At 40.6% G+C, this 14,603-nt stretch overlaps 1 protein-coding gene across 1 annotated transcript in view; it reads right to left on the bottom strand.

Annotated features, from left to right (window-relative positions):
- trpc3 (transient receptor potential cation channel, subfamily C, member 3) overlaps positions 1 to 12,562 on the bottom strand; it is a 42,496-nt gene extending 29,934 nt beyond the window's left edge. The window contains exons 1-2 of the mRNA XM_066667904.1: positions 11,804 to 12,562; positions 6,733 to 6,918 (exon numbers count right to left, since the gene is read on the bottom strand). Of these exons, the coding sequence (XP_066524001.1) occupies positions 6,733 to 6,918; positions 11,804 to 12,538 (921 nt within the window). The 5' untranslated portion in view covers positions 12,539 to 12,562. The remainder of the gene's footprint in view (positions 1 to 6,732; positions 6,919 to 11,803) is intronic.
- Positions 12,563 to 14,603: the final 2,041 nt, after the last annotated feature.

The raw sequence follows: 14,603 nt of genomic DNA, 5'->3' as shown, positions 1-14,603 counted from the left end.
GTTAAATACCGTATTCAGTTCAAAATCCTCCTTCTCACCTACAAAGCTCTCAATAACCTAGCCCCCTCTTATTTATAGGACCTTCTTCAACCATACACACCTAATTGAATTCTCAGATCTTCTTCAACTAGTTTACTCATCATTCCTCTTTCCAAGCAGCGTTGTCTTGGAGACCGAGCCTTCTCCAGACATGCCCCATGCCTATGGAACTCCCTCCCTTCAGAAATTCTGAACATTCAACATCTCTATCGCTATTTAAATCCAATCTTAAAACACACCTGTTTGCAGCTGCATTTAATCTGTTTCTTGACTAGCCCTTGTTGTTTTTACCCTTCCTCTTTTGTAGCATTGTATGTTATGCAGCATTATTTGTGCTTCTTGCTCTGTTTTGATTGTGGATGTGATTGTCTTTACGTGTTCATCTGATTGTAAACAGCGTCTTTAGGTTACTGAAAAGCGCTTTAAAAATTCAATTTCTTCTTATTATTATTAGCCCCCTCCAGGATGTATTCCCGCCTTGCGCCCAATGATTCCAGGTAGGCTCTGGACCCACCGCGACCCTGAACTGGATAAGCGGTTACAGATAATGAATGAATGAATGAATGAATGAATGATTATTATTATTAAAATACCTCATAGATCAAATCACACAATCTTGTCTTTGTGTTCTCACATAAACACTGTCCAGTGCTGGGACTGGAGAGATTCAGATGAAGAGACAAATATTAAGTCTCTACACTCGAGATGCAGAAAAAAGGGCATGAATGCTTGTTTTATCATGTTTTCAGACTTTGATCACACTTTGATCTAAAATAAAAACTGACTGGGGTTGTTTTATTCCAGTCTGTGGGTTGGTAGCAACTCTGGATTCCCAAATTAATGTGCTAATGAACTGGAAACAACAAACATTTTTTCATATGTCTCCTTTAAGTAGAGTTTGAATTTGTAAACCATGAACGTGATGAACTTCGGTGTTAAAAGCAGAAATTATCTATGGCTGGGGAAAGTAAACATTTGTGACTGTGTTCCGAGGTCCCACTTTTGCGATAATGCTCCAAGCTCTGGTAACAGTGCTTCAAGTGAACAAATCAATTTGTGTGCACTAGGAAGACAGTATGAATGTGAAAATGCTAGAGTGATAATTGTACAAAAGTAGGTTAAACATGGGTCAAAGGCTCGCAGATATAAGAAGCATTCATTCATTCATTATCTGTAAGCGCTTATCCAGTTCAGGGTCGCGGTGGGTCCAGAGCCTACCCAGAATCACAGGGCGCAAGGTGGGAATACACCCTGGAGGGGGTGCTAGTCCTTCAGAGGCCAACACACACACACACAGTCACTCACACCTATGGACACTTTTGAGTCACCAATCCACCTACCAAAGTGTGTTTTTGGACTGCGGGAGGAAACTGGACCACCCGGAGGAAACCCACACGGACACAGGGAGAACACACCACACTCCTCACAGAGAGTCACCCGGAGGAAACCCACATGGACACAGGGAGAACACATCACACTCCTCACAGACAGTCACCCGGAGCAAACCCACGCAGACACAGGGAGAACACACCACACTCCTCACAGACAGTCACCTGGAGCGGGAATCGAACCCACAACCTCCAGGCCCCTGGAGCTGAGTGATTGAGACACTACTCGCTGCGCCACTGTGCCGCCCAATATTAGAAGCATATATTACAAATAGGAGAAGGAAGGGGAAGAGAAAGAGGTATTATAGGAATATTTTTAAGGGCATCAATACCAAATATGGAAATGCTTAAGCCGTCCATGACTAGGTCGTCTTTGGAATACAGGGAATGATTGAAAAGTTTTATTTTTTTTTCAGGCAAACTTCTTACTGGCCTTTATATGTATATTGTATGCTGCATAAACTCTTTGCTTCACTATTAAATCTGTGAACTTAATCTCCTCTCTGTAATAAAGCAGAAAGTCACAGGCAAAGAAATGAAAAAACTGGAGTTACAGAAAAACTGAAACTTCTAACAATCATGCAAGAACTGGAGGATCCCCATCAAATGAATCAGACAAAAATGTCCCCCAACAGATCTTAAAGCTTTGTACATTCTCAAAGATTTCTGGGCCAGAGCTAAGCACGTTGCTCATGCAGAGGACTATGTTGGGCATGTGGTTCTGATTTGCGGTACTAGGTTAATTGTGTGTTTCTGATGGGAATAACAGGTGTTAAACTCTGTCCTACATACCATGGGCCCCACTGCTTGATATATTAGTGATTTCATTATCTGTCTCTCTAATTATCCTAAAATATGTAAATAGAGGTGAGAGTAGAACAGCTATGAACAACTACTCAAAAGTAGGGAGAAAATAATCAGGGGAGATAAAGGGAAAACCTGTTGTTTTGTTCCTATAACGGAGCAGGTGTTGAGTAGACTGATGGATTTTATGGTCCATTCAGAAGCATAATCAAACGCAGAAAAGAATAATAAAACTTCAGGCAGTATTGGAAAACAGCTTTCTGCCACTGTTTACAATGCAATTAAATATCTGTTACAGATATTTATTCAGCAATACTTTCCCATTCATATCCGATTTATATAACATTACTAAAGGGCCTCTTTTTTTGTTAAAGCAGCAGAGACTATCAAGTGAGCACCAGATACTTGATGGAAAGTGTTTAATTTTATAATTATTTTATACTTTCAAATGAATTCTGCTTCTTATTTTGTCACAATGAACCATTTCAGAGCTGTTTGTCACTTTTCTGCCTGTTTATTGCTGGTTTATAACCTTGATCCTTGGGGAAAAGGCAGAACAATACAATTAAGGGTGACACTCTATAATTTGTGTATGATCCCACGCACAGTGGGAGAGCATGAAGGAAAAGGTGACCTGGTAAAATCTCTATAGGACATCTCCAAATAAATGCAACTCTTTCTCCTCTCAAGCTTCAGGCTCGGCCTAGTTTATTTTCAATAACATCTCCAATGACTTCCCAATCAACATTAGTTGAGCACAACATACTTTCAAGTGAGCGTCAGATATTTTCAGATACTCTGTACATTGATGGTGCTCACTCAATATATTTCTGGTGCTCATCCAGTATCTGCTGCCCATTAGAAGCCATGGTCTGTTCCCTGGTCGATGGGATGGTTGCCCCCACTCCAGGTGTGTGTGTGCGCTCACTGTCCCTAGTGCGCTAGTGTGGGTGCAGGTGAAGAATCGCATCCACAGACTGATTAATTGAGGAGACACCATTTGGCTGTTGGTTGAACATTTTACAGGGAAAATAAAAACACACATTTCAGGTTTTAATATTCAGTGTCCTGAGTTTGCCAATAAATAAATAAAAAATATAAATACCCTGTGTCCAGTCAGAGGCTCAGTGTATTACCTCTTCACTTGCACTTGGAAGAACAAATCCATCATGCACACTTTAATTAACAGATATGTATGTGACCATTATAAACTTCATTAAGCCACTGCAGTGTAAAAATATCTTTTCTTTATGAGAAATGACCTTACATTTATATCTCCATTACAACTTTTTTTTTGCTCTCACAGCAACTGAGCAGAAGGCTATAGGACCCTGGGGAAGTGCCCAGACCACTGTGTTAGCATGAGCATGACTCAAACACTCCCTCACTTCCAGCTGGAGAGAGCCATTAGTTACACTTGACAGCATATTACAGTGATGGCTAAATCTCACGCCAGCGGGTGTTAAGTAACTAAGAGGTGAAAACACTACTTCTTGTTTTATATCCTTTACACATACAATACCACCCAAATGGCCTAAGCTAGGCTTAACACTGCATGAAATATTGTACACATCAGCGTATGTGCACATTAATGTAAGATTCTATTCCTCACTATTTATCCGGTTCACTTACTCTATGTAAATAAAACACAGTTGTTCTTCCATTAAATATCTGAAATGTTCATCTGGATCTGGCTAGTGTCATGCTGAAGGGAAGGCCTTCCAACAACATCACAGTGATGCAATTTAAGAGATTACCTTCATACTGTGGTACAAGGGAAGCATCATCTTTTATGATCCAATACAATGTTCTTCAACCCACATCCTGGAGGTACCCTGCTCTGCACATTTTATTTGTTTCTCTGCTATAAACCTCCCATTGCAACTCTGAAAGGACTTGTTTATTAACAGATTATTTGAAACGGTTGTGTTGGGAGAAGGGAAAGAAACAAATGTGCAGTGCAAAGCGCCTCCAGGACCAGGGATGAGAAACACTGATCTAATATGTGCAGTAATTGGTAACAAGACTCTGATAACTTGTGTGTGTGTGTGTGTGTGTGTGTGTGTGTAAAAGGAGGGTGCTTGTGGTTCCAGTCCATGGGTTATTCTTCAGAGTGTGAAGAGCAGTGGTTGTGCTTTGGCTTTTTGCTGATGAGTAAAACCCCTCTAGAGAGAATCCAACTAGCAAACAGCTTCCTCAAACGCCACTGCAAACAAACTAAAAATGCTTCACGTAAACAATCACAGTTATCAGACCTTCAAAGCCCTTACTGTATTATTCATTCATTCATTCATTCATTCACTGTCTGCAATCGCTTATCCAGTACAGGGTCGTGGTGGGTCCGGCGCCTACCCGGAATCACTGGGCAGGAACACACCCTGGAGGGGGCGCCAGTCCGCCAGCATGTGGACCGTGGGAGGAAACCCGGAACACCTATAGGAAACCCTATGTGTGGAGAACACATCAAACTCCTCACAGTTAGTCACCCAGAGCAGGGCTCAAACCCACAACCCAAAGGACCCTTGAGCTGTGTGACTGCGACACTACCTGCTGCGCCACTGTGCCGCCCCCTTACTGTATTATGTGTATATAATGCATTGAAGGTCCTACTTTAATGTTAGACTGTTAACTGACTTAATAATATATGATTGACAGAGGTGTGTAGTGAAAGATAGAGAGGAGAAAATAAATTATAAGAAAAAGAGGTAGATAGAGAAGGAGGAAGAGCACAATGGCATATATTTTATTACTCTAATTGTCTAATTAATCCTGAATCATACTCAAATAATGCAACAGCCTCATGGTAAAATGACATGACGATATGAAGGGGTTCCTCCAAATGGACTTAAATCAAATTCACTGCGAGGTCAGAGATTTATATCTGTTCTATTCACACTTCCTTCTTTACGACTGTAACTCTCTGCCAAACCATCTAAATCACAATAACGTAGCAGGTTGATTTCTTTTCTGAACGCTCCCAATCCTCATGTTTCTCCAGGGCATTCCCTTCTCCAAACCTCATTTTCAAATTGCACTTTACGTCTGGCTCATTGCCCTTAGCTGCTCAAGCTGTTAGTGTGATTAACCCCCTCCTCCAGCCTCTCCCTTCATGAGTGTGTGTGTGTGTGTGTGTGTATGTGGTATGTGGTGTGTGTGTGTATGTGTGTATGTGGGTGCTCAGCTATATGTATAGTTGTATGAAGGGTGTGTCTGTTTAAGTGTAAGACTACATCTGTCCACTTATTGCAAATGAAAGCTAAAGACAGATTAGATTAGCTGCATTAAAGTGATACACACCGCATATACACTGCAGGAGATACACTCACGAATTCAGTAAGCAATGCAGTTAGCATAGGCAAGCACAATGGCTTGAAATGTTGTGAAATGCTGTTTCCACATATGCATACAACAACTGAAGCATACTAAATTTCCAAATACATTCATTTAAAGCAAGTTTTGATAGACTTGCAAGCCTTACAGAATGTGAAAGATGAGGACTTAATCTCACCATTGCATGCCTTGTTACTCCATTCAGAAGTAAAACATATCTTATAAAATGTCAGCGTAAGGAATAACTTAAATCTGGAATACATCAATAAAACCTTGCATTTTCAATATTACATGTGACTTTGACAGCTCACAGTAGCATAAAATATGATACACCTTCTAATAACAAGCCTCAGGGTTAAAGGGAATGTCTACTGTGTGTCTGGTGTGTAAAATCACTACTCCACATGGTTCTGAAGGTAGCCTGGCCTTCGAGGAAAAACATATGCATTTTGTTACCAGGCAACAGGCGGGGGAATGAACATAATTTTCATTATGTTCATTATTACAATTTTCATTATAATTTTTGAACGAGATTTTCAAATAACACGCCATAAACTGGCCCAATGTCTGTTCAGAAGGAATACGAAAGGAGGTTATGGAAATTCCAGTGTCCCCTCCTGTTGGCTGGTAAACAATTAGTTGTTCTTTCTCGATGGCAACACCATCAGATCCATTTGAGTAGTTATTTACATATCTGTGACACACACACAAACAAAGCCAGGTAAGTACACTCTATTTGCATTGTATTTGAATAGTGCCACTCCTATACCAAAATTCTGCCTCTCTACTTTTTACAGACTGTATATGGAAGTACAATGCCTACTAGCAAGCAGCGTACAAACTGTTTGAACCTCCTGAGGGTATTCTCTGCCACTGTTGAGATCCTCCCAGTTGCATTCTGATTGTCTGTGTGTTGACTGCCGTGTATTGTTTTGTACTGGCTCTGCTACTGGTCAGACGTGAATCCTCATTGTACACATCATGGCCGAAATAGACTTGTGATTGGTCCGATTGGTCCGTGTCAACCAGGTTTCCTTTCCTGCAGTAGTAGGGGTCTTAGCCATATTAGGTAACAAAAGAGAGTCTGGCAACGTGAGACTACACAGAGGGTCTCATGAAAAAGTCGATCTAAGTGAAGAAGGGGGTTAATAAAGAGAGCAGAGGTACTTGCCTTCTTGACTTCGTATTTGATGGCCAGTTTTACTCTGCTGAGCAGAGAACGGTGGTGCTGGCCTTCCTCCAGCTCTGCTGATATATCTCCATTCAGAATGGCCTCCACCTCCTCAGTGTCTCTACATAGATCCAACACCCCCACCACAAAGTCCTTACACTGCATAGACAATTTCCTGTAGTCATTCTGCAGAAAGAGAGAGAGAGAGAGAGAAAGAGAGAGTAAAAGTAAACTCAGTGACAGTACTTTTGTATTAAATATGAAAATAGACTGTGAATGGACTGTGTCTGGGTTGAAGTGATAAAGAGTGTTCCCTCTGGGTTTGCATGAATTGAGTCAGGCTTTAGTTTTCATCATGAAGTAGAGTGGAGTTAGGAGAACAGCCATAAGGTCTGCTCACTCTTGCACTCTCTCTCTCTCTAACAGTTTGATAGTTACTGTTAGCCCTGACTGAATATTTTGTGTTCCCAGGGCCTGCAGAAACGTGCTCCTCTGTAGAAGAAAAACGGCTGCCCCGACAAATTCAATTAAGCATTACATGAGAATGAGTCTGCTAGAGCACTGTTCATTTGAAGCCTTTTGAGATGAGTGGCAGTGAAACACATTCTTACCTCATCAAAACCAGCCTGTCTTAGTCCAGGCCAGCCGTTAAACAGCAATTATACAGTGAGAGTAAGAGATAGCACTATCTACAAGAGGAGCAGGGGAACTCTAATTAAATGCCGTATCCATCCCAGGGAAAAACCTCTGAAAAATATATGAGCTAAATTATGGCAAAAGAAAACTTGGGTTTGGTTTTTTCCCAGTTTATGCATCCAAATGTTCATATATTGCTCATATATTCATAATGAGAAATACATTTAAACAAGGATCTCATGGAGGAGGCCTAACCAACTTGTAATCAATGGGGATGGGGTGGTTTCCTATCCTCCTTCAGAGGGTACATAGTGCAGTTTCTGCAGTGCTGATCCTGGAGTAACAATGGCAGAGGCTCTGTTCTACTAAACTAAACTAAATTTAAAATTAAAATTAAAGTTGTAAACCTTCGATTGTGTAGGGAAAATCAAGTTTTTATCTTGTTATCATATTAATGTGTTGTTGTTTGCACGCTAGAAGACTTATCATAAGTGAAATAAGCAGTCGATATCACGGCTGAGCATTTCTGCTTTGAAACCGCAGTGTTCCAAAGTTATCTCAAATGGGCCATTTCAGACAGCAAGGGTTTCTTATGACAAAAACCTAAGAAATCATGTTATCTTGCAGGGCAGGACTTTTTGATCTGCAGGCAAATGGTGGAGGGGTGGGTGGAGATAAAGGTAGGGACTAAATGCATATTCGTAGATCGGTGCATTTCGAATAAAGGTGGTGTACAATTACATCTAAATTTTCCACAAAATCACTCCACAGAACCCTTTTTGGCCTCTTTATTTATTTTTAAGGGATTATATTGAAACCTCTAATAACAACAGTACCATGATGTATTCGGCCTCTACTTTCACAACAAACATTTCTAAAACTCAATAAAGGTGCTGAGGTCATTTCTCAGGCCAGACCAGATCAGATAACAGACTAATCTCCCAGCACGCACTGCTACAGGGTTCCTGTGCCAAGCTAAGGATGAGGTGAATTTTATTACTCTCTGCAAGGGTCATATCACCTTTCCTCATCAAAAACACCATGGGGAATGTCAACTCACTGTACATATGTCACAAGATGCCACTAAACCCTGTCAGTGAGGGGCAGGTATTGGCAGTTTGGACAGACCCAAGCCTTTGCCTGTGACTTTCGCTCATAACTTGCTTGCTGTAAACTTGTTCAGTGTACTACAGCGGTCATTATGAAATCACACATATCCAAAAACTGTAAAATCCAAGCAAAAGACCATTTGCGAATTTAACATGCATACCTACTGATTGAACATATCTTCTGGAATGGTCAGCACTCAAGATCAGCTCACCTTCTCCGATATGCTGCTGTGTCCCAAATATGGCTGCAGCTGAATATTTATTTAAAAAAACTGCATGTTTCATTGCAGAGTGAGAACAAGGATAATGATCTTTAAACAGAAGTGAAAATGCCCTTGTCCAGAGCAAAGCTCTCACAGCTGAGCAGATGTGGACTGAGCTGTACAGGGTGAATTATTAAAGCACATCCTGCCTATTCAACTGTTCAAATCTCAGTATGACCCATCAGCCCTCAGAATCATCACAGATACCCTCAAATGATCCGTTAACACTCTGACCTTGAAAGGAAAAGAGGATTAGCAAATAGGGTGCTAGGAAAAAACAATATACCATTACTTCTTCATAATCACAAGGCTCACAGTATCACACAGTACAACGAATAAAAAAGTGCAATATAAACCACCACCCACTAGACAAATGTCAAGAGTTAATGCTTTACCCAAGAATTTAAGAAGTTAATAACAATCCTGCAAACATGTCGTTCAATACAGAGAACACAGCAAAACAACAGAAGGCAAAAGAAAAGTCAGTTCTAGCTTTCTGATAAATTCGAAATAATTAAAAATTCACAAATGACAGACAAAGTGCACAGTATAACAATAGATAAATGAATAAGTAAATAATACAGATCACGGTATAGGTGTCTCTTCTCCGTTGTTGAGCATGTTGGATTTCAAAGCACACTGCGTAGCCTACATTCTGTAGTGATTTTAATAAAAATATTTTGCTAAACTTCTGTCAAAAGGGTTTTGTGTTGCAGCCCAAACTGTCCTCAGTTTTATGGCGCATCATACCATATGACATATCATTTTCGTTTATTATTTTTGTCCTTTTTCTGCACTTCTGCAGTTCCAGAATATGGTCACTGCCCATTTGAACCCAAGAGAGATCCTTTGCATCCTGTGAAACCTTTAACCAATATAAATGCTCCTTATACAAACATACATGAACTGAATAAGCTTTTGTCTTTCTCTTATACAGTTGCCACATTGGAGGTACATTTTGTGTCTTTGGACAGTGCTCATATTTAACAACTGCTTTAAGATCCACTCTATTAATAAAGTAAATGATATTAGGTAGTTAAACATATTTACCAGAGAGAAGCAACTGTGCTGCGTAGTCTCTTTTTTATGCCTCTTTTTATCCTGTAGCCAGCAAGAGCCCACAAATAAAAAACACAACACAAAAACACAAACACAATGAAAACCTATAAATGAACCATGAATTTTCCTCATCAGTTAACAATACATGTACACATCAAATTTGGCTGAATTTGCCTTGTACGTGTCGATCACAAACTGCAGCTTCCACAGGTCAGAGGAAAGAGAGAGATCATGCTCTGTGTTAGAACACTCTGACCATGTTATCCTAGTTCATCAGTCTGTCACTGGGAGTTCCTGATTTATGTGGGGCTTTGATTTATGGGTGGCCCTTGACTATCTGCTATCTGTGACAATGGCAATGAATCTACACTAGACATTACAGAGAAGACAGGAATCCTCAAAATTCCTCAATGCCCTTGTTTCCATGCATCAGAATGAAAACAACATTGTGCCTTCATGTAAAGACAGTTTGGAAAGAAATAAAAAACATGCTGCGAAATTAAACTCATAGAATATTAAGAATTTTTCACTTACCTCAGATGTGTTTAATGTCTAATGATTTATTTCTTTAGCTTTGCACTGTAGCTACAAGGATAATGTAAATAATACGTCAGAAAACAAGCGCTAACAGTTTTCTGATTGGCTTGCTGTTTAGGGATGAAAGAAACCGTATTAGTATTAATAAAAGCTGGCAGGTAATTAGATAGATATCATATATGAAAGTTTAGGGGACACTGCAATACTACACTTGCTAAATGATTTTATTTATTTTACTGCATTAATCATATAGAAACAGATGGTATTTCCCCCCAATGCTAGTTTAAATTACAAGTTCCCAACCAAAATCACCCCACCACTCCCTCTTACACTCTAAAACTGTTAACTATAAAAAAGATATTTATGCTAAATTATTTATTTAAAATGTTCCTCTGGTAACTGATTAAAGAGGTCTGTGAACATTCTTCTCACAGAAATTGCAAACTGAAGGAGTACAAATAAAAAAGATAGCTAGCTACCATTTTAATTAATGCCATCAAGAGCAATGTCTTAACTTTACAATGGAGATATTTAGCTATTTAGGTAGCTACCTTCTGTAATGTATTAGGCAAATTATAGTCAGTTAATCCCTGTGCTGTGTACAGATTAGCAACCCTACCTCTCACACTCAGTGCTCAAAATATTTTGTACTTTGTATAGTTTGAAAGCTGAAATGTTCAGCCATGCCGTTGACTGATAAACAGTGTGCTGTTAGCAAGCTGTTCAGAGCTGCAGCATACAGACGATGATTTTAAGTATATAACATGTTTAAACACGATATGAAACTATTGGGGAACCTTCACTATACCTCCTTTAAGGACACGGGTGGACTAGAGTCGCTTCATTAATTAAATAAATGGTTTAAAAGCCGCTGTTTGCTCAATTTTATTTATCTAAAATCTTGTAACGGTCGTGTTCTGGGTTGCCAGATTGGGTTGGATCCCTATAACTGCTTATAAGGGGGGGGGTGATTTGTATTGCAGTCGTACTGCAGGTTTATTAAAAGGCAAAATATGTAAACAATTTATGTAATAGAAATATAATAAAACAATCATCCAAATTATTATTATTATTATTGTTATTATTATTATTATTATTATTATTACTATTATTATTACTATTATTGTTGTTGTTGTTGTTGTTGTTGTTATTGTTATTATTATTATTATTATTATTATTATTATTATTTTCATTTTAAAGTGGTCGTATTAAGCTTTTCCTACTCTTGTAGAATATAGGACTATTCAAGACAATTTGAGAGACTATTTAAAACATGTCAGTAGATTAACCCTAAACTCTTTTATTATCATTATTCTCATAGCACCGGTGCAAACTATAGAACAGCTTTTACATGTCAAACATGACCTGGTGGATTGTCTATGAATGGAAAATTTAAGATATTCAATATGTTCCAAATCGACTGCTTAAAAAAAGGATTTTAAATATTATAAGATTTTATGGTCCTACCTTAAACTCCTTCTCGATGTTGGCAAGCTTGGCAAGTTCATTGCTGAGCTCCAGGGCGGTGAGGACAGGGTCCTCGCTGGAGAGTGAAAGGTACGCAGGGCTAGCCAGTCCGCGGTAAGCGTTGATCCTGGAGCGTGAGTGGCTGAATGAGTCCTTCCTCTGCTTCTCTGTGCAGTCCGCACACTTGCAGAAGTAGTCGTGAGGTCGCTCAATGCGCGCGCCCTTGGTCAGCAGCATGTGCACCACCTCGTACTTCTGGCAGTGAGCAGCCAGGATGATGGGTGTGATATCGGGTGAGAATCGTGTGCCATCCTCATCGTACGAGTAGAAATCATCATCCTGCAGCTCACAGGGGCTCCGGGTGAGCCGCTCTCCTCCTGCCAGTGAGGGGTGACCCAGCAGGGCTTCCACAATGCGCACATAACCCTTAGAGATTGCCAGGAGAAGGGCGTCTCCCACTCGCGCCAGGTTCCCCCTCCGCAGCAGCAGCTCTGTCACCTCCAGGTGCTCGTTCCCCACCGCTAGCTGTAGGCCGTTCTGACCCATGTAGTCCACACAGTTCACATTCAGGGTGGGTGACTCCTCCAGCATCTTCCTCACCACCGGGATGTTCCCGTACTCAGCCGCATCCAGGAAGCGCTCCTCCTCGGGAGTCAGGCTGCTGCCACGAGCGTTGAACATGAACGCCGGACCTCTGACAGCCTGCCGCCGACCTTTCTCCCTCTGAAGGGTCATCCTTCGTCCCGGGAAAGAGTCTGAGGTCTTCCTGGAAGAAGGAATAGTAAGAAGAACCTAAGGAGTACTAAACTGGAAAGACCTCCACACTTCAAAGCTTCCTATGTGCGAAATGATCTATTAGTGTAAGACCTTGAGCTAAGATCTAAGAGGAGCCTTAAGACTACAACAATGTTGCTTTTGGAAATAAACAAAAAAAAATATCGATACAGGTAGGTTCAGAATAGACAGGAAAAAAAGCTCATGTAGGTTTATGCAAAATGATACCATCCCAAGCAAATTTGAGCATCTCCATGTTTCCAATCATCATAAATTTGAACTAAGTATAAAGAGCCTCTGGCGTTTTCAACAAACAGAAAAGATAAACTTATGTCCCAACAGAGTAATTAAAAACTTAGCCTACAGTTAAGCACTTAATTGGTAAAGGGCGTTCTGCTTCTCGTAGAAAAGCAACACTTCAAACAGGTACAGGTGGCGGATCAGACCCTCCGAGCTCACCGATGTGGAAAATGCTCTCTGTTGACTTGGCTCCTTTGCTGAACATGCTACTACACTGTGACATGGCCCCACAGGTAACAGCCCTGAGCAGGATATTTGCTGTGGGATATTAACACACAAGAGACACTGCGAGAGGCAGGGCACCATCAGAAGTCTCTGAACAGAACCCTGCTGACTATGTTAGGAGCTTCTGGACTTAATAGCTTTTTAATGAAACGCAACAGATGCCACAATCAAACCACAGGTTGGTGCCTCATCACAGTCTTTTCTGTGCCAGTATGAGACTGAGTAATCATTAATGAGCATGAGAGAGGCACTGTAAAACAAGCAGTACAGTCCCAATCAGCAACTTTTCATTCTTAGAAAGTCCATGTAAAGTTATTAGAATGTACATTCATTCATTCATTATCTGTAACCCTTATCCAGTTCAGGGTTGCGGTGGGTCCAGGGCCTACCTGGAATCATTGGGCGCAAGGTGGGAATACACCCTGGAGGGGGCGCCAGTCCTTCACAGGGCAACAAAGACACACACACACACACCTACGGACCCTGTTGAGTCTCCAATCCACCTACTAACGTGTGTTTTTGGACTGTGGGAGGAAACCGGAGCACCTGGAGGAAACCCACATAGACACAGGGAGAACACATCACACTCCTCACAGACAGTCACCCAGAGCAGGAACCGAACCCACAACCTCCAGGCCCCTGGACCTGCGACTGCGACACTACCTGCTGCGCCACCGTGCCGCCTGGAATGTACATTTAATGTTATCTTAATGTTTCTTTATTGTTTTTATTAGTTAATATTAGTTCATAATATTTAGAGGTCTTACGTTTCACAATATGAATTTTACACTATTTAAAGTCTCTGTTTGTGAAGGGTAGCACTATTCTGTGATTTTCCTACTGTTTGAGCTGGACACTGACTCTCCAGTTCTGCACATGTGCAGGGTCTTTAAACATTAGAAGTATTCTTCACAGGTCTCATCTAAGGTCAACCGTGGGAAATTAGGGGCTAAACGAGTGAGAATGTCAACCTATTCGTATGGAAACACAACGAGAACTACAATTTCTAAATTAATTCAATGCTTGCAGGTAGACCCCAAAGTACGAAGTAATAGTGCACATTTCACCACTGTCACAACAAGCCTGCTGTTGATTCATGGACAAAACACACAAGTCAGCATGGCTGACAATGTCCAAACAAAACTCTAGGTAAGTTACATTGTGTTAAGGTAAAAGAGATACATTAGCTGATGAAAGCATTTAGAATCCTAGTTACATTTTCTTGTGATTTTTGAGTAAACTTTAAGAAGCAGGCGTCCTGGGGAAGCACCCGAGTCATTACTATCCAGCAGTAAGACTGAACTCAAATGTACATTTTTGTTATGAGACTGCGTACGCTTTCATGAGATGGCTGTAGGTTTTCAGTTTAAATTAGTTTAGTGGGTAGAGGCTAAACTTTGTAAGAAAACAGATATTCCAGACCATGGCTTGTGACCACAATTAGGGGAGACATTGCCACACATACATACCTTTAATCTAACATATAAACTGTGTTTATATA

This window comes from Hoplias malabaricus, chromosome 4 (assembly GCF_029633855.1).
Source record: "Hoplias malabaricus isolate fHopMal1 chromosome 4, fHopMal1.hap1, whole genome shotgun sequence".
Classification (NCBI taxonomy): Eukaryota; Metazoa; Chordata; class Actinopteri; order Characiformes; family Erythrinidae; genus Hoplias; species Hoplias malabaricus.
The sequence above is the reverse complement of the archived record's forward strand: the minus strand, read 5'-3'. Positions and strand labels throughout refer to the sequence as shown.